The sequence below is a fragment of the Podarcis gaigeae genome, assembly GCF_964106915.1.
Source record: "Podarcis gaigeae genome assembly, chromosome: 9".
Taxonomy (NCBI): Eukaryota; Metazoa; Chordata; class Lepidosauria; order Squamata; family Lacertidae; genus Podarcis; species Podarcis gaigeae.
The window spans coordinates 43,605,339-43,632,217 of NC_139685.1; the positions used below are offsets into that span (position 1 = coordinate 43,605,339).

Genomic DNA, 26,879 nt, shown 5'->3' on the forward strand with positions numbered 1-26,879 from the left:
GCATTGCGACTTGCAGGATGTTCAAGGCTCCAGTGAGTTCAGCAGATCCTAGGATTATTGGAACCAGAGCCAATCCAACATCTATGTAGCATCAACTGACGGTGTAGGTGATGTGTCCCCTTTCAAATGTGCTGCTGCAAATAAGAGTGGAGAAGAGGGAATCCCTATGTCCTATGGACCTTTTATGTCTACAGAGTTCAGAGGACTGTGCTGACCAAAGCATATGGAATATGTTTTGAAGGATGTTTGGACAAGATGCCTTTAGTGACTCATTCCTCTTTGGGTGTGCTCACCTCTTTCCTGTTATCATCACTTTCCATTTGCTTGCCCCTCCATAGGGAACTGAACAGTGACAGAAGCCAGGAGAAGGAGCTAGATTCAGACTTGGTATGCTTAGGACAGACTTAGTGAAATTAATGGAATTTATGTTCCATCATAGCCTGATTAGATTTCTAATCTAAGGCTGTGCAAGCACACATTTGAAGTACATTTCCCCCCTCAAAGGATTCTGGGCACTGTAGTTTGTTAATGGTTGCTTATAATTCTTTGAAGGGAGAAATGTGTTTTGAATGTGCTTTAAGGTTATACTGCACACCCAGCCTTGGTCTGGATCCAGCCTTATATATTCAAAGTACAGTATTTAGCTACTTTCCAACGCTATTTCTGTTATATACGTACCTGAAGCTCAACCTGTTTCTCAAACTGGCATCTGGATGGAGTTACAGTGCCGGCAAAGGCATATGCAGTATAGAAATGTAGACATAAGAATTCCATTTTTATTGGCCATATGCTTATAATTCTTCAAGTGCTGCAGAACATATGTTGCATCTTACTCCTGCCTATTTTAAGAGATTCTTTGCTATGGGATAATAAATAGAACTGGCACAACAAATGAGATTGCTAATGACATGCCAACATTTTTATAGCACAAATATTTGAGTCTAGGGTTGCCAGAAAAGTGTGATAAAGAGAATGTTGTGCATTGGCTGGATTTCCAAAAGAGGGAAGGGGAGTTGCTGATGAAAGCGTTTCTCTTCCACGTACTCACTTTGAAGAGCCCATTTGCTATTGCCTTGTACGAAGTTCTCTCTAGCTGTTGTGTGTGGGCAAGGAGTCTATAGCTTAATTAGCAAGTTATCTTGCCCAACTTGAGATTCAGAAATTGTCTTTTCCCAATCTATACACTTCTTAAATCTGATGTGAACTCTGATATCAGGCAGTAGAAGGAGAGGATGTTTGGGAAAGCAGGTTATGAAAGAACACTCTGCACACCACGTCCAAAGATATCCACTCCCACCCCACCTTATTCCAGGAAGATAAAGTAAGTCTGATAGATCCTTTATACTCTCCTAGGCCTTTTTGTCACCCAGCCTCTCCTACTTCCCTTCCTGCCCAACACCTGCTTCTCCTTCCTGCCCAATGTCCTGCCCCATGACAGCCCTGGATTACTCTGGGTAGCCCAATCCAACTTGCAGTGATCCAGGGCTGCTTCCGGACTGCAGCAAAGCCTGCATTCCCCGCACCCCATAATTTGGCCCAATTCAGTTTGGGATTCAGGATTCAGCTGAATCTAGTACACATCCCATTTTAAAACGAATCTTAATAGTATTGGAGGTGGTAAGAGGCAAAAATTGTCCCCTGGAAAACTAAACATTTATCAAGAAGACATTGTCTTAGGTAGCTAAATCTTTCCGTGCAGCTTTTGCCCTTTAGAGGATATTGAGCGCCAACGCCCATCAAACCAAGACAGCATGGCTAATGGCCAGCAATGATGGAAGCTGCAATCCTGCAATATCTGGAGGGCCACAGGTTATCCACCCCGCTATAAAATGACCATGGAGATTATGACTGTGGTATGGAGAAAGCAGCTCAGCTTGTTAACGGCAACACTAAATTGACATGTTTGTGTGTCAGAATCGGGCCAGGATTAAATGTGTATATGTCAGATTACTTTTGAAAGTCTGAATTGGAGCGGCTTTCTCAATACGAATGAGAAAATTTAGAGATTGTGTTTTGAACTAATTTCTCCCCACCCCCATTACGTTTCTAAGATATACTCTCATCACTTCTGGCCTCTTGATTTAAAGTAATTGAGTTTTGGCAATTTGACTTGGACACTGGGCATTTGGCCTGTTCACATGGCTTATCCACTTGAGGTTAGCACAGTAGGTTATTTTGTTGCTTGATGCCTGAGCGTCAGGGGTGGCCAAACATTCTTGACATGTTGGCTGCGCAGTGATTTACAGCTTGAGGCTCCGGCTGCAATCATGCCAGCGAGGCCGCTGTTCTCTCTCGCTGACACATTGCACTTCTTGAAGCCACAGGCTCTTTCCCTGGCCACCCTACTCAGCCTCATTATAGTTATTATCCTACATTTCCTTTTGGCACAGAGTGCTGCATTATTTCTCCTTGGCGCAAGTCTCCCCTCTTGACTCTTCCCCAGACGACCTAGCAGAACTGGACAGGAATAAATACAAGCAGGTGATTATGGCAAAATGTTCTCTCTGTGCGTGTGTTTGTGTGGGATTGTGAAGACGTTTAATCTGCCTCCATCTCCTAGACTTGTCTTGAAGCACATTTCAGAATGAAGTTTAAAATACTGACGAAAGCCAAACAAAAATATATCAGCCCGATATTGTTTGTTATTCATTGGTTCATATTTCTGAGGCACCCCACCCCAAAACCTCAGGGTGGATAACCATAAGTTAAGATGATATATAAAAAGCCTCCAGTTACTAAAGTTAATACTTGCTCTTTGGATGTTAAATTGTACAAAGTATTCAGTATTTGAACTGCAACCCTCTATTTCAGGAGCAACCAGAATGGTGCTCTGCAGATGTTGCTGGACTACAACATCCATGTTTTTGGCCAAGCCTATGGGAATTGTAGTCCAAAGTATTTGGAAGTCAACACATTTGCTATCCTCCTCTCTATTTTATGTAACTTGTGTTCAAAACCGTGCTGGTCTGTTGAAACCTTGACCTCCACAAGAGGGGAATTTGCCCCATTGGCACAGATTGTTGCGAGAGGGGTTGTAAAAGTTTTGAAAACTAGATTTGCATAGTAGGTGACAGCTTGCCAGGCTAATAAAAGAAAACTATTTGTAAGGCAAGGAGCAGGGCACAAACCACCACTGTCAGGGAGAGGCAAACGGGAAAAGATTCAAGAACAGAAACCAGCACTTATAGAGAGCCTAAAGAGATCATTAGCAGCCTGTCGTCTGACAGCGAGTCTGACACAGGGAGGGAGGAGGATGAGCCTGGAACGAGTCATTCTGTACACAGAGGAAGTCAGGGGTGGGGTTTCCACAGACTTGCATGCTGGGTAAAGAAAAGGGGGGGAAAGTAGACGCGGCAACTGTGCCATAAGGGTCGGATGTAAATTGAAACGCTGGAGATGTACTTTTGAACTTTGTCAATAAATCAAATAGATTGGAACTGACCGTGAGCCCGGAGTTTTATCCATGCCAGCTTGACAGCATAAAGCTTCTGACAACCACCACCAATTATTTGAGAACTAAGGTTGGGGAAAGATATTGACGGTTCGCATTTTAAGGCAATGCAGCCAAATTTGCACTCACCTCCCCAATACCTGAAATGAAATGCAGCCACCTGAATTTTGCACATCTCTGAATTTTGCACTGCACTACTCCAAGCAGAAATGTATACCAATATGCAAATATGAGGGAACAGAATGAGCAAAAATGCCCAATGCTAAGGAAAATTGTTGCAAAACTGTCTATATTGGCGAGGAAATTATAATTAAAAGTGCATGGGTTTTCATTTTTTAAAGAAAAAATGCAAACCGATGCTGAAATGGGGTAAACTGAACTTAAGAATGAGAAACTGAGAGAAACTCAATTTGTTTCTCTCCATCCCTAGTGAGAACTGACTTTCCTATTTACTAAGTGACTTTACACTTGGGGGTAAAATGAGTTTGCACAGTGAGCACTTCCAATCCATGATTGAAAAGGTAAAGGGACCCCTGACCATTAGGTCCAGTTGCGGACGACTCTGGGGTTGCGGCACTCATCTCGCTTTATTGGCTGAGGGAGCTGGCGTACACTTCTGGGTCATGTGGCCAGCATGACTAAGCCACTTCTGGCGAATCAGAGCAGCGCACGGAAACGCCGTTTACCTCCCCGCCGGAGCGGTACCTATTTATCTACTTGCACTTTTGACATGCTTTCGAACTGCTAGGTTGGCAGGAGCAGGGACTGAGCAATGGGAGCTCACCCCGTCGCGGGGATTCGAACCGCCGACCTTCTGATCGGCAAGTCCTAGGCTCTGTGGTTTAACCCACAGCGCCACCCGCATCCCTCTAATCCATGATTAGGCATTTGCTAATGTGGGGAAAGGGAAATGTGAATTGGGTAGCGCTTGACCCCAACCCTACAGAGCTTTCTGTGACCAAAGCAGCTGGAATGTGCTGCTGTGATCATTTGAATTGATTATGAGCTCATCCTTATACAGCCCCCATACTGTATTTTACATGATCCAAGGCATGCTCTTGGCCAGAAGGAGCTTAGTGCTCTTTGTGTATGGGATCTTCACAATGTGTGTTGGTCATAGCATCGTGCTGTGCCAAACATTTAATCTGCACACCCACCCACCTTTCTCCATCAATTAATGAGAAAAGAAGACCTATAGCTCCTTGGCAGAACATAAACTTGGGGTGCAAAAGGGTCAACTTTCAATCCCTGGCACCTCTACGTATGGCTGGGGGAGATCTCTGTCTGGAATCCTGGGGCTCCTGCCAGTCAGTGTCAGTAGGACTGAGGCAAATGGAGCAATGGTCTGACAGTATAAGGCAACTTCCTTCATTAAGAAATTATCAGAGGGGAGATCAAATTTTAGTGAAATTCCCATGAGTGGGGCACAGGGCTTGTGTTGTTGCTTATCCTACTTTCAAGGTGTCCAAGTATTGTTAGCAAGCATCCTTTGAATTATTTTATAGTGGTACGTCGGCTTACATATGCTTCAGGTTACAGACTCCGCTAACCCAGAAATAGTGCTTCAGGTTAAGAACTTTGCTTCAGGATGAGAACAGAAATTGTGTGCCACGGCACGGCAGCAGCAGGAAGCCCCATTAGCTAAAGTGGTGCTTCAGGTTAAGAACAGTTTCAGGTTAAGAACGGACCTCCGGAACGAATTAAGTACTTAACCCAAGGTACCACTGTACATCTAATCTCTTTAATGCTCTACACTCTGCACCCTTCTCAGGTACCTGTGCTTCTTGAAAGCCCCATGGCATCCTTAGATGGGCTTTCCTGTAAGCTTGGGAAAGTGGGGAGGCTTCTTACTATCTATAGATCTGGCAGCTGTTTCTTGTTTTTATTTTTAATGTTAAATCTTTAATTTTTTTAGAGGCATCAGTGTTGGGTTTGTTTTTTTAAAGAGGTAACAGGAGGAACTTACCTTAAAAACAAAATCAGTGAGCCTATGATCAGTAACTGGTTTCCCATGGTTCAGCTGAAGCTGAGGGGAAGCTCAGGGTGTGCAAACAGCTGGGAAGACACGGAAGTGTTGGGTGAAATGCTTAATGGAAAGGGAAGGGGAAACAAACTACCCATGTCTGCCTTGTAACAACAAGGTAAGCTCCATCCCATGCTCGCCAAAAGTAAAAAGACATTATAAAGCACTCTGAGAATGAGGTAGAAAGCTGGAAGCTCCTTTCACAGGGTAGGAATTATTATTATTATTATTGAGAAATTTGAGAACAGGTTTCAGAACAGCATGAACTGCTGAGAGGGGCAAGCAGAACTAAAACCTATATTCTGCTAACTCTGCTTAAAATCTTGTGAAATGCAGTGAAGACTTGCTTTGCTTACCCTTTATCCTTTTGTTAGTTTGTTTAAAATAAAAATGCTAGCATCAATGATACGGGGAGGCACACAATGGAGAACTGGGGGGAGCTGCTCAACATGTGTACAAGATGTAAAATATTGATTCTGAGACAACTCCCTTCAGAAGTTTGTATCTTAAAAGTGAATTAAGGGAGAGTGAACTGATTTAGAAAAACAAACAAGGCAAATGTGCTGTTCTAAAATGTTTCCAGACCAAATCCAAGCCTTTCCCAAATGTTTTTGCATGAATTCAGGCTTGTTTCTTTATTTTGTTTTGTTCCATCCTCTGTTTGGTTGTCTTGTGCTTCTCTGGTGGTCTCATGTTGGTGGCATGAGACAATATTATATTTGCCACCAGGTCTGTCTCTGTCTCATACATGCTCCTACTGGAGATATTTATGGACTCTTTCCCTCCTTTGTTTCAACAAAATACCAGAGAGGTTGCAGTGAACTCTTCCCATGTATTTAAACATCACCAAAAAGTATTGTCCAATATGAGATATATGAGATCCAGAAATAGTCTGTCTCTCATTGTATGGATTGGAAAAAAATTAATGAAAAAAATTAACTATTTGACTGAAGTAACTGTAGACTTGTGTTTCATGCAAGTTATGGTACAATCCAGAGTTGGGGATCATGTCACCCAGATACTGTTGCACTCTAACTCCCATCAGCCCCAGCCAGCATGATGGGTGGTACAGTGAAACATCTGGAGGCCCACAAGTTCTCCACCCCTACTAAAATCTCAGCTGAATTTCATTTTTTCCTAATACCTTTAAGGTGAATTTTCTGGACTTGGGATCTCTGTGGAACTAGAAGCAATCTGTCAATCCCCTGGCAGCATATGACATCAGGTCACTGAAAATTCAAAGGAAGATTATTCCTTTGCAGTCCTGGCTCTTTCTTTGCATACCAGGCTTGAAACACTACAGCAGGGGTAGGGAACCTCTGAACTGTGGGCCATATCTGGCCCACTAGGGGTTCAGATTTGGTCATTTCCCCCCAAACCATGCCCACTTGCCCACACCAGATGTCACATGTGATTTCAGGTGTGTGGCAAGTTGAGATGCAGCTGCCAATGCATAGGAAGCCTTAAAATGCACTCCCATTGGCAAGGGAAAGCAGAACTTGGCTCTATCATGCAGCCACTGAGAGCTGAAGCCTGCTGGATCAGGTGTGCTAGCAAGTTCTCCATTCTCACTCAATCAGTGCTTGCAGAAATCAGGCTTCATCTGTACCATCTATTAGCTGATGAGCAGTAAAGTCAAAGCATAAGGCATTCTAAATCACCACACAGGGCTCTTTGCAAACCCTGCATGATGTCCTGACTTTGTAACCTCAAAGTGCCAAATCACCTGACAACATTATGATAGAGGTGACTGACAGGTGCCCCCATCTGTCCAATTTGGCCAATAAGGCTAGATCTGATACAAATCAGGCCCACAGAGCCAAAAAAGTCCCCCACTCCTGCTCTACACTATACAGCAAATGCTATGGTTGACAAGTTGCTCAGAGTGCGGTCATTGTTCTTGTTAGAAGATTTATTATTCATTCTTTAACATAAGTTTCCAAGGAGGGTCACAACAATTTAAAATACAACACTGAAACAGCTATAAAACTCACTGGGTGACCTTAGGCTAGTTACTGCTTTTCAGCCTCTTCACAAGCTTAAATGTGGAGTCGGAGTACCATGTAAACCGTATTGAGGTCCTTGAAGAAAAGGTAGAATATAAATGCAACAAACAAGAACAAAATAAATTCCCTCTCTAACATTGTGGAGCTCAGATATCTCCCTGGCATACTGGGGAACTTCAAGCTCTGAAGCAAGAAGGACAATGGCTAGAATGCAGGTGGCAAAAATTCCTGAATGAATCTGACTGAACATGAGTACGAGCACATCTTTGTGTCTTCCATGTAGCGGTGGTGATATCAAATAAGGCTTCTTTCTCCACTACCATAGCATCCTCAAGTAACAGATGTCTTCCTTCACACTGACCTGCCCATGTTCTAAGAGCAGCAGATGATTCCCTCCTGGTAGTCCCCCCACAGGTGAGATCTAGGAAAAAGAATCTTCCATCACAGCCCATTGCCAGCTTCAGAGAATGCTGAGCACATCACCGCCTTGGTATTTCCTCTTGAAATGAACGGTGGTATATAACAAACTAAATAAATAAAATCAGTTGAGGGCAGGCTTAAAAGCTAATTTGTAGATCCCCAAAAGGTAAAGAGCATGTTCAAAAAAGGTCACGACCAAAATAGCTTTCCAGAGATGGGATGCTTTAGATTTTCCTGGTTCAGCAAAAAGGCTTGGCCATAGCTATGCTGTCAAAGAGGAGGTATGCAGCCCTGTTAGAACCATGTCGCATTGTGACAAGAGGCATGCAATGGCAATTTTTCATCTCTCAACTTAAAACACAGAAACAAACAAGCAAACAAACAACTGCTGCTACTAAGAGAAACATTTTTGATGGCTAGTGAATAAAGACTGAGATATACAGGTCCCACGAGGTCTTTAAATTTGTAACAGAAATACCAGAAAGACAGTAAACAAAGCTATAACAATAAAGGAATAGCAGTCTATGAGTTACAGCTAGTGAAAACAGAATGGATTTATAGGAGACAAATTTATTGTTAGGAATTATACTTGGAGGAAGGTCTGGCTTTGATGCAAAGCCAGAAGCCACCAATAAGATGCTTCAGATCCCTTGATGTGGGTACCTGGGCTGCAGATTGCAGAGCATTGTGTGGTTTCAGACCAATAGTTTTAAGGGGTCAAAACAGAGTATGAGTAACGGGCAAGGGTGGAAGAGAGATTCTTATCTATAAAATTAAATCACAGGCAGAAAAATAGAATAGTCTCAAATCTATATAACAAATAAACTCTAGTATGTTTTCTCATTTGAAAAAAAAAGAGAGCATGCCTTAGAAAGGCTCCCTTGAACTTTCCATTGCTTAAGGAAGGAGGGAAGAAATAACATAGCCTCTCAAAATGATATGTTAAAAGGGGGGGGGGGGTGTTCAATCATCTTCTTTGTGTGTGGCCTACTTTTTACTGAGGTAACAAACCAGTATCTGGGGTGTATCTGCAGACTGCAGGTGGAGACTCTCATAGTTTAGAAGTTTCTCCATACAAACGGAGGAAAAAATTCTTCCACATAGAGAACTAGTATGTCAGGAACAAGGCAAACCTGGGGTGGGCAGAAGGTGATCAGTATCTGCATGATCTGCACTAGATCGCCAAGGATTTCTGTCTCCCTATTTAGGAAATCCTTTTTGACATGATTATGAACTTGGTTTTTGTAGTGGAAAAAAATCATGGCACCTAGTTCCTTCACTCTTCCATCGCCACCGCCATGTTTCAACCAGCCTCAGCTTTGTTCTAGTAAAAAGCAAGAAAATCTCTCAAGTCTGCTGTCCATCCAATACCCCTTTCCTTTTGTACCAAGTTTCCATCTAGTCTCCAGCTAGATGGCTAGTAGACAAATTCAGAAAAGGAGCTATCACAGAGTTCTAGAGAACACTAGTTCTTCAGTTATGACTGTGGAGGAGCCAGGAGCAGATTCCAGCATCTATGGGACTGAACTTTGGCCCAGTAGCTGGGACCTCACTTGCAAGCTACTAGAACCCCTGGAATTAGATAGTCCTAAGCCATACAACAACAACAACAAAAACCCTACATTGGAAACACACTCCTCAAGAACTTCTATGCTCTCCATGAGAAACTTCATGACCTTCTAGCCTCTGCCACCAGAGATGCTAGGAAACCCACTTTGAAAGAATGGGATGGCAACAAGGACTCCAAGCAAAGGGGCTATCCCTTTAAAAATGTCCAAGTGTGGGGCAGACCCTGGATTAGTAGTAGGGACAACAGGGATGTAAGGTCTGGTTCTGCAGAACAGTAGTAGGAACATCAGTATGGGTAGTGAAATTGCACTCTAGCCTCCCCCACAATGCAAGCTCAGCTATAGGAAAGATTTAGCATAAGAACAGAAAAGCGTGGAAGATCAGGCTGGATCTGTCCTGCCCAGTAAGGATTTACCTCTGCTTTAAATCTCTGTATAGCGACTTCCTGGGAGGCGGGGCTTATCTGGGAATCTCCTTTCAAAGGGTTTTAAGGACAGTGATGAGGAGAAGGTGGGCCCATATACAGGATCTTGTCCAAGGCCTCCCCCAAACCTGGAGTCAACAGTGGTTGCTACTAGATCATGCTGTAGCTCAGCTTCCAGGTATGCCTTGAGTTTTCCAAGGCTTAATTGATTACACTGAGAATGGTGGGTTGTCACATCACACAATCATGTCATTGTTAAATACCACTCCATAGTTCATGGCTTTTATATATGGCTGGAGATCAAAGGCACTGGTATTTTCTCCAGATCCCTTAAGTCCGGTGGACTTAAACATAGTGAGGCTGCAGCCTTAAGAGCACTAAACTAGAAAGCAAGCCCAGCTGATCCCACTGGGACTTAACTTCTGAGTAAACAGGGTTGCACTGTGACATAACTAATGGCGAGCAATTTAACATACAATTTAGCATATGACAAGTCAAGGCAGTCTGTGGCAAAGTTTTATGAGAATATTATAGACTGCTGAAATCAAAACACACTTGTAATAGAAGACAGGCCTTCTACAACCGTAAGTACCAAAGTATGGGCACACTTTTTCCACAGTAATCTTACTCCATACAGGTCATTTGTCAACATTTTTGTGTGCTGCATAATGGCATTGCACAGCATGGTTGCCTTTTGAGATAAATTCAGCTGCTGTACTCTCCCCTTGACCCTTTGGATGAAATGTACAATAATTTGATTCAGAATGATTTGACTGAGCAACAGAAGACCCCACCTTCTTGACACAAGTGTTAATGTGATAGATCTGGTAGTTGCTGGTTTTTCTTAGTCATTTGATATTTCCACTTTTTGTTGAAGCAAGAGAGCATAAGACATAAATGTAAATTCTTTTGCTTCAATAAGCCCAAACTTCCAAACCTCAAAACCTGGGCTTTTGCCTTAGCTCAAGTTTCATTAGTATTAATTATTTTCATGCACATATTTTCAGCACTCAAACTCAGTACGTTGTGAGAAAGTTTTGGCATTGATTTGACTTTTTTTTAAAAAAGAAAAAGGCTTTACACAGATTGGTTAGTCACACCTAAAATGGGTGCACAGTAAGAAACTGTAAAGTGTAATATAATAAACACAGCATCATTATTAATTAATTAATTAATTAATTAATTAATTAGGTTTTAGATTTGTAAGACATTGGAGGTGTGGATTTGATTGAGAGTCTCTTTTATAGGCTTCCAGGTATTGGATCAAAATGCTTTGGTAAAAAATAAGCCCACTGAATCTAGTGAAATAAGTTAAATTCAAAAGTTCACACACACTGAACTAGTTTTTTTTTATTTAAAAAAAGTATGTGTGCTTACCAGCAAAAAAAAATCAAAAGATAAGAACAGGGGAATGGGAGCTGGCTAGCAGGCCATATCTTTAGCTCTCCTACCTCCTATGAGTCAAATTTGACTTGTGGGTGGGGTCAAATTTGACTTGTGGGTGGGGCCGCTCACCTGCCAGTCACCTGGCATCACAATGATGTCGGCTGACGCTGGTTGGGACTTCAAAACATCACACAAAGCTTGCAAAGAACTATGCACAGTGCTTGGATGAGCCACTGGATGCCCACTGGTGGGCAGCAACTTCAAGCCTGCATTCCGCTTGAACTGACTTCCCCACAGGGAAGTCGATTGCATAGCCAATCCTCCAAGCTTAAAGTCACCACTCAGCAACCAGCTTTCTGCGAGGATGTGGGAGGATTTAAGTCACACAACCGTGTCTCTACCTGCCTCATCCCTGATGCCACATATGAGGTCATGGGCTAAGCTGGGACACATGCCAGGTCAAATTTTAGTCACTAGAATATTAAATCAATAGCTAGATAAGGGCCAGAAGGAAGCTATGTAGTGTGAGCTCTTCTCACTACTGATGCTGGTTACTATTATTTATGGAACCATATTTGTTTTGCCTTGCCGTGGCGAAGGGGCTTGAAGAACTCAGAGAAGCTATGAACTATGCCGAGCAGGGCACCCAAGATGAACAGGTCATAGTGGAGAGTTTTGACCAAACGTGATCCACCTGGAGGAGGAACCGGCAAGCCACTCCAGTATCCCTGCCAAGAAAACTCCATGGACAAAGACAACAGGCATATAAAAGATATGACGCTGGAAGATGAGCCCCTCAGGTCGGAAGGCGTCCAACATGCTACTGGGGAAGAGCGGAGGGCAAGTACAAGTAGATCCAGAGCTGATGAAGCGGCTGGGCCAAAGCCGAAAGGACGCTCAGTTGCGGATATGCCTGGAAGCGAAAGGAAAGTCCAATGCTGTAAAGAAAAATATTGCATAGGAACCTGGAATGTAAGAACCATGAACCTGGGTAAGTTGGAGGTGGTCAAAAATGAGATGGCAAGAATAAATATTGACATCCTGGGCATCAGTGAACTAAAATGGACGGGAATGGGTGAATTCAGTTCGGATGACCATCATATCTACTACTGTGGGCAAGAAACCCGTAAAAGAAATGGAGTGGCCCTCATAGTCAACAAAAGAGTGGCGAAAGCTGTACTGGGATGCAATCTCAAAAATGATAGAATGATCTCGATACGAATCCAAGGCAGACCTTTTAATATCACAGTAATCCAAGTTTATGCACCAACTACTTGTGCTGAAGAAACTGAAATTGACCAATTCTATGAAGACTTACAAGACCTTATAGAAGTGACACCAAAGAAGGATGTTCTTCTCATTATAGGGGATTGGAATGCTAAAGTAGGGAGTCAAGAGATAAAAGGAACAACTGGCAAGTTTGGCCTTGGAGATCAAAACGAAGCAGGGCAAAGGCTAATAGAGTTCTGTCAAGAGAACAAGCTGGTCATCACAAACACGCTTTTCCAACAACACAAGAGACGACTCTACACATGGACATCACCAGATGGGCAGCATCGAAATCAGATTGATTATATTCTCTGCAGCCAAAGATGGAGAAGCTCTATACAGTCAGCAAAAACAAGACCTGGAGCTGACTGTGGCTCAGATCATCAGCTTCTTATAGCAAAATTCAAGCTTAAACTGAAGAAAGTAGGAAAAACCACTGGGCCGGTAAGATACAATCTAAGTCAAATCCCTTATGAATACACAGTGGAAGTGAGGAACAGGTTTAAGGATTTAGATTTGGTGGACAGAATGCCTGAAGAACTATGGATGGAGGCTCGTAACATTATACAGGAGGCAGCAACGAAAACCATCCCAATGAAAAGGAAATGCAAGAAAGCAAAGTGGCTGTCCAATGAGGCCTTACAAATAGCGGGGGAGAGAAGGCAAGCAAAATGCGAGGGAGATGGTGAAAGATACAGGAAATTGAATGCAGATTTCCAAAGAATAGCAAGGAGAGACAAGAAGACCTTCTTAAACGAGCAATGCAAAGAAATAGAGGAAAGCAATAGAATGGGAAGAACCAGAGATCTGTTCAAGAAAATTGGAGATATGAAAGGAACATTTCATACAAAGATTTCCATAATAAAGGACAAAAGTGGAAAGGACCTAACAGAAGCAGAAGACATCAAGAAGAGGTGGCAAGAATACACAGAGGAATTATACCAGAAAGAAATGGATGTCTCGTATACCCCAGGTAGTGTGGTTGCTGACCTTGAGCCAGACATCCTGGAGAGTGAAGTCAAATGGGCCTTAGAAAGCACTGCAAATAACAAGGCCAGTGGAAGTGATGGTATTCCAGCTGAACTATTTAAAATTTTAAAAGATGATGCTGTTAAGGTGCTACACTCAATATGCCAGCAAGTTTGGAAAACTCAGCAGTGGCCAGAAGATTGGAGAAGATCAGTCTACATCCCAATCCCAAAGAAGGGCAGTGCCAAAGAATGCTCCAACTACCGCACAATTGCACTCATTTCACACGCTAGCAAAGTTATGCTTAAAATTCTACAAGGAAGGCTCAAGCAGTATGTGGACCGAGAACTCCCAGAAGTGCAAGCTGGATTTAGAAGAGGCAGAGGAACCAGAGACCAAATTGCAAACATGCGCTGGATTATGGAGAAAGCTAGAGAATTCCAGAAAGACATCTACTTCTGCTTCATTGACTATGCAAAAGCCTTTGACTGTGTCGACCACGGCAAACTATGGCAAGTTCTTAAAGAAATGGGAGTGCCAGATCACCTCATCTGTCTCCTGAGAAATCTCTATGTGGGACAAGAAGCTACAGTTAGAACTGGATATGGAACAACTGATTGGTTCAAAATTGGGAAAGGAGTACGACAAGGCTGTATTTTGTCTCCCTGCTTATTTAACTTATATGCAGAATTCATCATGCGAAAGGCTGGGCTGGATGAATCCCTAGCCGGAATTAAGATTGCCGGAAGAAATATCAACAACCTCAGATATGCAGATGACACAACCTTGATGGCAGAAAGTGAGGAAGAATTAAAGAACCTTTTAATGAGGGTGAAAGAGGAGAGCGCAAAATATGGTCTGAAGCTCAACATCAAAAAAACGAAGATCATGGCCTCTGGTCCCATCACCTCCTGGCAAATAGAAGGGGAAGAAATGGAGGTAGTGAGAGATTTTACTTTCTTGGGCTCAATGATCACTGCAGATGGTGAAAGCAGCCACGAAATTAAAAGACGCCTGCTTCTTGGGAGAAGGGCAATGACAGGCCTAGACAGCATCTTGAGAAGTAGAGACATCACCTTGCCAACAAAGGTTCGTATAGTTAAAGCTATGGTTTTCCCAGTAGTGATGTATGGAAGTGAGAGCTGGACCATAAAGAAGGCTGATCGCCGAAGAATTGATGCTTTTGAATTATGGTGCTGGAGGAGACTCTTGAGAGTCCCATGGACTGCAAGAAGATCCAACCTCTCCATTCTTAAGGAAATCAGCCCTGAGTGCTCACTGGAAGGACAGATCGTGAAGCTGAGGCTCCAGTACTTTGGCCACCTCATGAGAAGAGAAGACTCCCTGGAGAAGACCCTGATGTTGGGAAAGATGGAGGGCACAAGGAGAAGGGGACGGCAGAGGACGAGATGGTTGGATAGTGTTTTCGAGGTTACCAGCGTGAGTTTGACCAAACTGCGGGAGGCAGTGGAGGACAGAGGTGCCTGGCGTTCTCTGGTCCATGGGGTCACGAAGAGTCGGACACGACTAAACGACTAAACAACAACAACAACAACAACAACAACATTTGTTTTGGCTCTACTAAGATAGACTTTAGAGTTCTGCAGATGTTAAATGCACACAAAAAAAGCAAGCTGAGGAGGGGGCTGCAGTGCCTTGGTGGGCGCACGCCAATTATGTTCCACTCTTGTCATGTCTGAAATAACACTTGTAAATATGATAGGTTGCTTCAGACCTTGACATGAATAAGGTCAGTTGAGATGGATCCTGCTTTGACTACTGTATATCCAGTTTTCTAATTTTTATGGTCAATTGCCTTTTTACCACAACCCACAGGAGAGATATTTCATCATCAAATTGCCAGTTCAAAAGCAGATGAAATTTTGCTACTGTTTATTGTTATATTTATATTCTCATAGTAATTAATTACTGCATTAAAAACATTGTTATATATTTGCTGGCCCTGGGGCCTAGCAGTTGATGGTGCAGGATATACATTTTACATAAATAAATGCATCTTGGTCAGCCTTAATTTGTATATTTCAACCAAAGACCACATTATGGAATGTTGATGGATTTTGGTGTCTCTGCTGGACTACATTCCTCAGGTTTTGCACAAGACAGTTGTCTGGTTATATATTGCTGGAAAAGGATTAAAATAGTCTACAGGGTAGAAGGAAGCCCATAAAATGACTTCTCCTCAAATCTACCATAAAGGCTTTGCTTTAACCCTGCTTTGTGTTTTGAAATCCATGAAAATTGTTAAAACCATGACAAATCGCAAACTTTGTAGGTGCTCTTCATTAAAAGCGCCATGAAGCAGTGCTAAGTGAATGAATTAACAAAAGACAATCCAGCAAGTTGCCCTTTCACCTTTTGACACTGCATATCCAGGTCACAAGGTGGTGTAGACTGAGGGTCAGACATTGTGATAATGTAAATTAGAAGCAGTGCTTTGATGTGAAAGGTGATGGCAAAATTTGCCCTTGCTGAATCACAGGGTACATCAAATACATAACATGAAAAAGTCAAAATATTATAAATATTATATATAATATAAATATTTTTATTTAACAATACCTATGTTTCAGTTGCTACTAATCTATAATGAGCATTTCAAGTTTTTTTTTAATTTTCACCTCTTTCAAATGAAGCTAGCATCTCTGCCTAAATATCTCAGCATTATCCCCACTTTCAGCCTTCCTATATTTTATCTCAAGTCTGGAGGAGAGTGTGTTGGCATACATAGCCCAAATGGGATCAGGCACGCTGAGGACGGAGGGACTGGCATGCTTGGGGGAACCAATAAGTACAAGAGAAGCAGGAAAATTGCTTGTCAGGTGACAACCAGCCCAATGAGAACTGGGCATGCACTGAGTCAGCAGGATAACTGGGAGATAGGGAAAAGAAATATGCCAATGAAGACGAGGGTGTGGCTGAGGCAGTCCAGGAGGGAGCCTAGGGCCATAGCCCAGCTGAGAGAGAAGCCAAGTGGCGGCAGAGGAAGCCTCTTGGGCACCTAGGGCAGTGTGCTCAGGGGCCAGGCGAACTGCCCATAGGGGTAGGGCACAGTGCCCATAGGGACGGAACAGGGCATGGCATCCTGTGCCATTGCTATGGACACTGTGCATGCCATCCCGTCCTGTGCCCTCCCTATGGACGCCGTAGCGTCCCTATTGATGCTGCATGCCCTGTGCTGTCCCTATGGGTGCTGCGTGCCATGGGGCACGCAGAGCCCATAGGGACAGCACAGGGCATGCAGCATCAATAGGGACGCTACGGCGCCCATAAGGATGGGGTGCGCAGCGGGGCCTCAGCCATCCTACAACTTGGGGGGAGGCAGTGGACAGACAGTGCGGAGCCTGCAGGCACTGAGATGTGTGGCTCATGCACGCTGCAGGTGACGAGTGCCGCCTGCCATTTTATCACCCCCCATCAGGGTGACATCCAGGGCGGACCGCATCCCGCGCACCCCTCTTCCCACACCCCTGAAGCCAAGAAGGTAGGGTGGTGATGGAAAGGAGGAGAGTCGAAGAGGACAGCTCTATTTCTGTGTCTCTTCCTGTCCCGTCCTTCACTCCATTTATCTCCTCTTTCCTCCTCAGACAGAAATGATCAGAAGATTGAGAAAGAGATACACACATATATTGAAGGTGCAGAGAAAACCACCCACAGTCTGGATAGGTCATTTCTTGGTTTTCAGTGTTCCCAGGGTTGGAATTGAGAGCTGCCCATATACAGTACATCAGTAGAGAAATCCACAATTTTAACGTAGCTGTAGGGCTGATAACAACTGTGTCAAACACAACTCTGAAGGTAGGAGCAAAAAAAAGTTGGGCAAGTTCCTGCTCTTTCAAACTTGAGTCTTATTTAGTGTGGGTCACTCTAAAAAACAAACAGGCCCTGTCCTGCTAACACAAATTCTGAAGGAAATGCTGTTTACTGTCTCCATTTTGCAGGTTTGAAGGGGCTGTGGCTGAGGGCTTTGTGGCAAACTGCAATATTCAATGTGAATTACACTGCTGAACAGGTTGAGTGGTAGAATAGCCTACAGTAACCTTTCAACATAGTTTATTGTTAATATTGCAGATCAGGCTGATGCTAGTTTCAGTTTCCAATTTTATGAGACATCTCATAAATATAAATAATGTGCTTGGAAGAAGCGAGTTGTGTTATGCACTGCCTCGTCTGAGATATGTTATGATGCCTTTTGCTTGGTGACCCTTTAAAACAGCTGCTACTCTAGCAGCTGCTCTAAGAGTAGTGGAGCACATTTCCCACCAGCCTCTCAAACAGATGTAACAGAGAACAAGGCTGTATAGAAGCTGGAATGTCGACATATGGATCTTTCCTCAATGTCAGGCACTAGCTCTGTTCATATCAGCTATCCATGTAGAATCAGTGTAGGTGAGGGGGGTTGGGACTGTCTGCTGTCTCCACCTCTGCATTTTGGACAGAGCTTGGACATGCTCAACAAGGGATGGGTGAACCTGCCAATTTTGATTCCTCTCAGTTTCTCATTCTCCCAATCTTCAGTTCAGTTCTACACATTTTGACATCCGTTTAAGGCTTTTAAAAAGTCCTCATGAAAACTCACTAGCATTTTAGTGAAAATTTCTCCAGATATGCACATTTTGATATATACCGGTAATTTTTCTTAATACACATAATTTTGCAAAGCAGTTGTGTCCAATGTGCTGCTGTTTGGTGTATTATTTCTACTAATTTAAGCATTTTATACATACTTCATGGGACACAGGTGGCGCTGTGGGTTAAAGCCTCAGCACCTAGGACTTGCCGATCGAAAGGTCGGCGGTTCGAATCCCTGCGGCGGGGTGCGCTCCCGCTGCTCGGTCCCAGCGCCTGCCAACCTAGCAGTTCGAAAGCACCTCCGGGTGCAAGTAGATAAATAGGGACCGCTTACCAGCGGGAAGGTAAACGGCGTTTCCGTGTGCGGCTCTGGCTCGCCAGAGCAGCGATGTCACGCTGGCCACGTGACCCGGAAGTGTCTCCGGACAGCGCTGGCCCCTGGCCTCTTAAGTGAGATGGGCGCACAACCCCAGAGTCTGGCAAGACTGGCCCGTACGGGCAGGGGTACCTTTACCTTTTTACCTATACATACTTCGCCTTCCAAAAAAGTGGAGAAGCGTGAATTCTGAATAATGGTTGTGTTTCAGTTTTTGTATTGTTTTAGAGAATGTGAATTTGGTAGATTGGTTTTTAAATGTGAACGGAATCAACTTTGTTCCCCAGCTTTACACACAAGCAGATTAGGGATGGAGCCATGACACTAACCGTCCTTGCACCAGTGTTACTGCCATGTACTGGGAGGGGTAAGGTGGTGGAGAGATGAGGTTTGAGCAGACACACTGGTGAAAGTGGCAGATTGGCTCTGCCAGTGCATCCATGCGGCCTGAACTTGCAGCTGCCTCCCACCTCCATGGTACATGGCAGCAACATTGATGCCAGAAGGGTTTTGCTTTGGCTCTAGCACACCATATGACTTTTGAGCTGTATGTGCATTCAGAAGTTATGAGGACTGCACGGAGACTGAGTATGAGGAGTGCAATCCCAATGCTCCATGCATTGATTATACACATATTTGAAAAAGACACCTGCTTCTTGGGAGAAAAGCAATGACAAACCTAGACAGCATCTTAAAAAGCAGAGACATCACCTTGCCGACAAAGGTCCGTATAGTTAAAGCTATGGTTTCCCCAGTAGTGATGTATGGAAGTGAGAGCTGGACCATAAAGAAGGCTGATCGCTGAAGAATTGATGCTTTTGAATTATGGTGCTGGAGGAGACTCTTGAGAGTCCCATGGACTGCAAGAAGATCAAACCTCTCCATTCTTAAGGAAATCAGCCCTGAGTGCTCACTGGAAGGGCAGATCCTGAAGCTGAGACTCCAATACTTTGGCCACCTCGTGAGAAGAGAAGATTCCCTGGAAAAGACCCTGATGTTGGGAAAGATGGCAGGCGCAAGGAGAAGGGGACGACAGAGGATGAGATGGTTGGATAGTGTTCTCAAAGCTACCAGCATGAGTTTGACTAAACTGCGGGAGGTAGTGGAAGACAAAGGTGCCTGGCGTGCTCTGGTTCATGGGGTCACGAAGAGTCGACTAAACAACAACAATAACTATGTCAATCTTGCACTTGATTAAATTCCTTGTCTATGAAATTATTTGAGTTATTATAGGAGCCATGCCTTCTATTTTATGTGATGCCCTGCGCTTAAGCAAGCCACCATGTTCATTCTCTCTCTTCATTCTCACACAGTTCCTCCCGCACCCCACTTAAACTAGCAACACAGGTACAAATCCTGGCACCATAAACTGTCCCCAAATTTGACCCAATGAACCTCTTGGCTAAACAGGAGCACTCTGAGGGACTACACAGGGAGAAAAGTGATGGTTGATGTACTTACTACAGCTTCCCATCTTCAGTCATTAAAGGTTTCCTCAAGCATAACCACAATACTGAAAATCATTCAGCAGAGTTTCTCCTTCCATGCTGGCAATGATCACTTCAGTAATGTTCCAGTAAACACTGAATTACAGTCAGTGTCTCCTAAAAGACTCCCTCTTAAGATGATACCTTGTGTGATGAATATCTTTCTGCCTTCTTGGGTTATTACTCTCCAAGCTTGCGTTAACATTTGTTTGTTTTAACTGGTTCCTGTATGCCACACAGGCTTCTTAAATTGCCACAAAAACAGGGTTTTATTGCACTAGGCAAATATTTGGAACCTGCTAATAGCTGTGGCGTTTGCATTCCCTACGCTCTCTCACTGTAAAGAAAAACAGCAGCTAACAGTATAAGACAATTGTTAAAATGCCTGAGTAGCCAAGAATAGTTTTATAATACAAAAACACATGTCCCCTTACAAGGCAGGCTGCGGGCTGATGAATCAAAACAACATACCTTCTGAAATGCTGGATGCAATTCTCACTCCATCTGTTATGGGTGAATCCCAAACGATGGGAACATCTGGGTATCACATGCTCCAACTTCCCCAAGCTTTATCAGCAATGGTCCCATTTTGTCCCTGCTTTTAATCTTTCTTTTCTTGTTTTGGAGAGGGGTGAGATTTTGTCGAAAAAGAGACACTGGGATCCCACAACTCTGCAATCTGAAATGGTTCCCATTGGGATCAAGGATGAGAAAATAGGCAAACAAACTTAACATTTAATGCAGTGTGTGGTCCAAGAATATCTGAAAGGGAAAGGTTACAACTCTGTTTTGCCACCTTATCCTACAAATGAAGTTTTGAAATAAAGCAGCAGTTGGCCAGGAAATCAACAGCTGAACTGTCTGAGATACTGCAACTTTGTTTGTCAAGCGTGCCACATTTGTTTGCACTTTAAAACTAACTTTTGTGTAACATCCAACATTCCAAAGAAGGGTTGTTGTTTTTTTTAATGAGAAGTAAACCACTTTGTACTAATGTTTATTATTGCTCTCACTGTGGCATCATTATAAACCTGTTGCTAATGAAAGTGATGCTTAGCATATTTACTCCTCAGTGGTGGCAGTTCATGCTCCAAACAGTAAGACATTAAGAGCTTTGACAGTGGAATGGACAGGCTTGGGAGGTGATGGACTGTCCTTCCTTGGAGGTGGTTAAGCAGAGGTTGGATGGCCATTTGTCATGGATGCTTTAGTTGAGATCCCTGCATCACAGGACTAGATGATGCTGGGGATCTCTTCCAACTCTGCAATTCTGTGTCTATGATTCAAGTATCTGATGGGGTGCAGAGGCTGCATTTGCTGGCCACATACTTGTCTTTCTCTGTTAAGACTATAATATCAGCTCTGCCTGTACCCAAGCCAGTTCATCCGCAAGGGAAGATCAGCTTAGCCTCAGCTGGATATAAATCCCAGTTTGCAACTCATCACTTTCTTCTTAAAGCTGATCTTCCTCTACTCTCCTTTTGTGTCTCTTGTCTTCTTAGTTTTTAAGCCTGAGGGTAGAGCCCCCACTCTCTTTTAACATGGGTGGCGCTGTGGGTTAAACCACAGAGCCTAGGACTTGCTGATCAGAAGATCAGCGGTTCGAAACCGTGCGACGGGGTCAGCTCCCGTTGCTTGGTCCCTGCTCCTGCCAACCTAGCAGTTCGAAAGCACGTCAAAGTGCAAGTAGATAAATAGGTACCGCTCCGGTGGGAAGGTAAACGGCATTTCCATGTGCTGCTCTGGTTCGTCAGAAGCGGCTTAGTCATGCTGGCCACATGACCCGGAAGCTGTACACCGGCTCCCTCGGCCAATAAAGCGAGATGAGTGCCGCAACCCCAGAGTCAGTCACAACTGGACCTAATGGTTAGGGGTCCTTTACCTTTACCTTTTTAAGCTGACGTGGGAGAAAATATTTGTCTGACGTGTGAGATGAAGATATAGTTGAATGACATAATATGTACATGAGACTGGCATTCTAACTCTATGTAACTGGGACCTTCAGTGGGGCTTACCTCTGAATATGGGGCTTATCCATACTTACCTTTCCTCCGCTCTTTCCAGACATAGCCTGCACTTTCAAGCTTCATGTCCAAGTGCTCTTTTTCTTTGCTCCTGAACTTTCCCCATGAAAACCGGCTCTTTAAAGCTCAATTGGAACAAATGGCAAACCCAGGAAAACCCAAATTGATATTTGCTCTGATTAAGTGCTAAAGGGCAGGGCAAAAGCTACGTGTAGATAAGCCTCTGGTTAGGATGATAGCCACAGTCCTATCAAAATAATTCCTCAATGTTTAGCTCCTCAAGTCACCAAGTGCTGGGTCTAAAACCCTCCAGTCAAGTTCCAGCCCTCTAAACCAGCTCCTGTCCAAACCTGTCATCCTCATTATGTGCCTCAGGGCTATATTTCCAATTACTGTATTAGAATCATAGAGGTCCCCTTATTCTACTACTGCCTGCATATGTTGGGGAAATCTTTTAGGATTTCCAGATACGAAGTTCTTTTCAACAGTTTGTTGCCTTAATGCTTACATACTTTTACAAGGCAAAAAGCCACTGTTCCACACACAATTTAATTCCATATGTTTTCTTTACATATGTGAGAAATAAGTGGTAATACGACAAAACAAGCAATGAGTGGATGGATGCAAACGCTCATTCTGCATGAAATGGGGAGAGTCCTCCTAGCTATATTCCTTTCGCATGCTCCCTGTTGTGTACTTACCATGTGGTTATACATCCTGATTGTTGTGGATTTCCTTAAATCTAGTTCAGCCATATAAAAATGCTCTAAGAGGTGCTATCTTGAAGAAGGGACCACAAAAGATTATAAGATCCATTTATGCTTCCTGGTGTAACAAGTCTCACTTGCCTTTTTCTGGGTTTTTCCCCCCCAATGCTTGTATTTCAAATAGTCATCTAGCATAGCAAAGTTGTTAGCAATTATTTGTCAGCTCTGAAAATGTGAGACCACTGCACCATATAATTCCAGTCCATGCTTTTCAAATACCTTTCCCAACAGCTATGGATGGTGGGGATCGCTGCCTGAGGGATTTTGTTGTTGTTGGTTTGCTTTGCTTAGCAAGCATCCTAGGCAGGAAAGGAATTCTCTATGCATTGTGAATTCCTCTTAAAATTTAGTAGAGGACCTTATGGGAAAATACCACAGATTCCAGAAGACATCATAAATGGGGACTGGTGGAGCCTTTTCCTCCATATTTTGCTGGTCATCCAAAGGTCATATACCAGATGTAAAATTGACTATTTGAAGCATGGACTGCTGTACCCTCATTGATCTGCATACATGCCGGTGTCATGCATGAGAGGGCTCTTCATTTTTACAGAGTTAGCAGCTCATGCCTTCTGCATATTTGTGTATGGATTTGGATTAACTCGAATTAGGGTTGTATGGCACATACTATGAAGATGATGATGCAGTGGCGTAGCGTGGGGGTGCAAGGGGGGCCGGCCGCACCGGGCGCAACTTCTGGGGGGGGGGGCGCGCTCGCTGCCTCCGGAGTCGCCAAGGAGCCGCTGTCTGCCATGCCGCCCTGGCTGCTTCAGCCGCGTCCGACAGCCGGCTCGAGGCTCCTTCTGGCCGGGTCTCCCGACGGCGCTGCGGGCGGAGGCTCCGGCACCAAGCGCCACGCCGCCCAGGCTCGGGTCGCTGTCTGGACGCGCGCAGCCCGCCAAATGCGCCACCGGCGGTGAATGAAGCGCCCAGCCGGAGCCACCTGTGCTCTAGTGCCTGCGCGCCAAGACCGCCCACCCGCCCCGACGGGGCCCACCCACCCGCGCCGGAGGCCGGCCGACGCACTGGCCCCAGAGGCGCCCCCTCCCCGCGCCAGAAAGAAGCCCCCTCCCCGCGCCAGAAAGAAGCCGCGTCGGGGCTAGCCGGGCCGGGGAGGGAGACCGAGAAGGCTGCGCCGCGACGCCCAAAGACGCGCGTCTTGGCGCAAAGGGGCCCGCGGCACCCAGACGCGGAAGGGACCCTCTCCCCCTGTCCCGCCACTGAACTGCAATTCCCAGCTCCCTTGGCAAATCCCAGTCCCCAATCCCCAAGATGCTTTATTTGAGGCAGGGGTCCTTTAATTGCAAAAACAACACCACGGAGGGCAGTAGTCACCACGGAGTTTGCCCCAGAGTAGAGCCGTCAGTATTAATGACCATGGTTAGGGGGTAGGGGGCGCAAGTTACTTGCCTTGCCCCGGGTTAGGGGGCGCAAATTACTTGCCTTGCCCCGGGTGCTGACAACCCACGCTACGCCGCTGTGATGATGATCATTTATATAGTGCCATCAATGTATATGATGAGACAGAACTGCTCAATGCCTACTTTGCCTCTGTCTTCACCCAAAAGGAAAGCAGAGCCCAACCTGGTGATAACAGAACAGACAGTGCAAGGAGGGAGCTGCAGTGTTAAGGGAACACCTAGTGACTTCAAAGGAATTCAAATATGAGCTGCACTCAAGAGTACTAAAGCACCTTAGGGATGTAATCTCAGAGTATTTGAGAATTATTGGAGGTCCCTGCAGATGTCCCCATCTTCAAAAAGGTGACAGGGGGAGGAGAGGGAGAAGACCCAGGCAACTACTGTTAGGTCAGCTTGATGTCAATACCAGGAAAGGTCCAAGAACAGATAATTAAACAGTTGGTCTGTGAGTACTTAGAAAAGGGATGCTGTGATTGCTAAAACCCAACATGGGTTTCTCAAAAGCAAGTGATGCCAAGCAAATCTAATTTCTCTTTTTGGTAAAGTTACAAGTTTGGTAGATCAGGGGGATGCTGTAGGCAAAGTATATCTTGATTTCAGTAAAGCTCTTGACAAAGTACTCCATGATATTCTTGTGGAGAAGCAGGTAAAATGTGGGTGGGATGAAGTAAGTATTAGGTGGATTTGTAGCTGGTTGACTGACCCAACCCAAAGTGTGCTAAGTAATGTTTTCTTGTCATCCTGGAATAAGTACCAAGTGGGGTGCTGCAGGGTTCTGTCCTGGGCCTGTTGTTGTTCAACATCTTTATAAATGATTTGGATGAATGAAGTGAGGAATTGCTCATCAAATTTGCAGATGACACTAAATTGGGAAACAGAATTGGGATTCAAGATGACCCTGACAGATTGGAGAACTGGACCAAAACTGACAATATGAATTTCAGTAGGAATAAATATAAGGTTCTACACTTAGGTAGGAAGAACCAGATGCACAGATGTAAGACGAGGGACACTGACTTGCCAGTAGTACATGTGAAAAGAATCTAGGGGTCTTAGTAGACTATAGGCTTAACATGAGTCAACAGTGTGATGCAGCAGCAAAAAAAAAAAAAAAAAAACCTAATGCTATTCTAGGTATAGTGTCTAGTTCAAGGGAAGTAATAGTCCCACTCTATTCTGCCTTGGTCAGGCCACACCTGAAGTAGTGTGTCCAGTTCTGTATGCCACAATTTAAGAAGGATGTTTACAATGTGTGGGGGACGATGGCCAAGATCATCAGGGCCTGGAAACCAAGCCTTTTGAGGAACAATTGAGGGAGTTGCGTATGTTTAGCCTGGAACAAAGGAGACTGAAAGGAGATATGATAGCCAACTTCAAATATCTAAAGGACTGTCACATGGAAGATGGAGCAAGCTTGTTTTTTTTCTTTCTCCAGAGGGCATGACTCAAACCAATGGCTTCAAGTTACAAGAAAGGAGATTCTGAGTAAACATCAGGAAGAACATTCTGACAATAAGAGATGTTTGACAGTGGTATGAACTCCCTCAGGAGATAGTGTACTCTCCTCCCTTGGAGGTTTTTAATCAGAAGTTGTATGGCTATCTGTTGTGGATGCTTTAGCTGAGAATCCTGCATTGCAAGGGGTTGGGCTAGATGACCCTCAGAGCCCTTTCCAATTCTATAATTTTATGAAGCTGTAACTTCTCGTTGCAGATGTGCTGGATAGGAGGAGAAGCCCAATACTTGCTGAGGCTCATTCTCATGATTTCCCACTATGATTAGCATCATGTCCAAGCCAGCCATAAGATCACCAGCAGTTTTGCAGCCATTCCACCTAGTCTACACCATACCCCACATATGACCTGTACTAGAAATAGATGTCATAATAGGATTGAAGTGAGCTCTTCAGAGACCCTGGAGATTTCAGATAAATGGCATAAACAGGATATAGTTTTATTTTAAAAAATAAGGAAGTACTTACATGGCTGCCCAACCTGGTCTAGTTGCAGCCCATTGCTATTTATTTGTTTGGCAGGGGATTAAAACTTCAGGGCTTGATAAATTTTGGCTGCTGCTTCAAGCAGTGCTGGAGCTGCAATAAGAAGAACCTGCCCAGTGCTGCGCCTCAGAATGATTCAATGTGAATGATACTGCATGGTGAAGTGACATCACTGCAAGGGACATTTTTCATGAAAAAAAGATGGCCGCTCACACTGGATATGGGTCAAGGTGCAACTAACATAGTCCGGATCCAATGCAGTGTTTGATTTTGATATTATTTTGACATTAGGAGAAGCTGTATCTAATTTTGAGAAGTAGTTTCTAGTAAATAACTTTACAATTGTTATTATACAGCCTATTAGGTTTACGTGTTTTTTCAAGTGTTTCTAAATGTTTCAGAAATTAAAGGTTTCCCGAGAAGTCATTTATTAAGGCCCCTAGTGTGTGTGTGCATTTTTAAACTCAGTGAAGTTTGGCTTTTAAAAGTGTGCAGTGTTATAATATTAGGATATAATAAACTATTACATCCATTTACAGTTTTTCTTTGGACCCCCCAGGCATGTGGGTCTCCAATCAGAGGATTACTGAGAAACCTCAGATATATAACAAAGTCTATGTTCTAGTAAATATTTGTAAAGCAAAAGCCTGGGAAGAACCCACAGTATATTTTACTGCTGATAATTTAATAAATCTGTG

At 44.0% G+C, this 26,879-nt stretch overlaps 1 protein-coding gene across 1 annotated transcript in view; it reads left to right on the forward strand.

Annotated features, from left to right (window-relative positions):
- The first annotated feature begins 338 nt into the window (after nucleotides 1-338).
- The window catches only part of LOC310852506 (uncharacterized protein), a 131,729-nt gene continuing 105,188 nt past the window's right edge, over nucleotides 339-26,879 (forward strand). Inside the window, exons 1-3 of the mRNA XM_083756126.1 lie at nucleotides 339-387; nucleotides 2,391-2,481; nucleotides 9,908-10,071. Coding sequence (XP_083612252.1) covers nucleotides 9,969-10,071 — 103 coding nt within the window. The 5' untranslated portion in view covers nucleotides 339-387; nucleotides 2,391-2,481; nucleotides 9,908-9,968. The remainder of the gene's footprint in view (nucleotides 388-2,390; nucleotides 2,482-9,907; nucleotides 10,072-26,879) is intronic.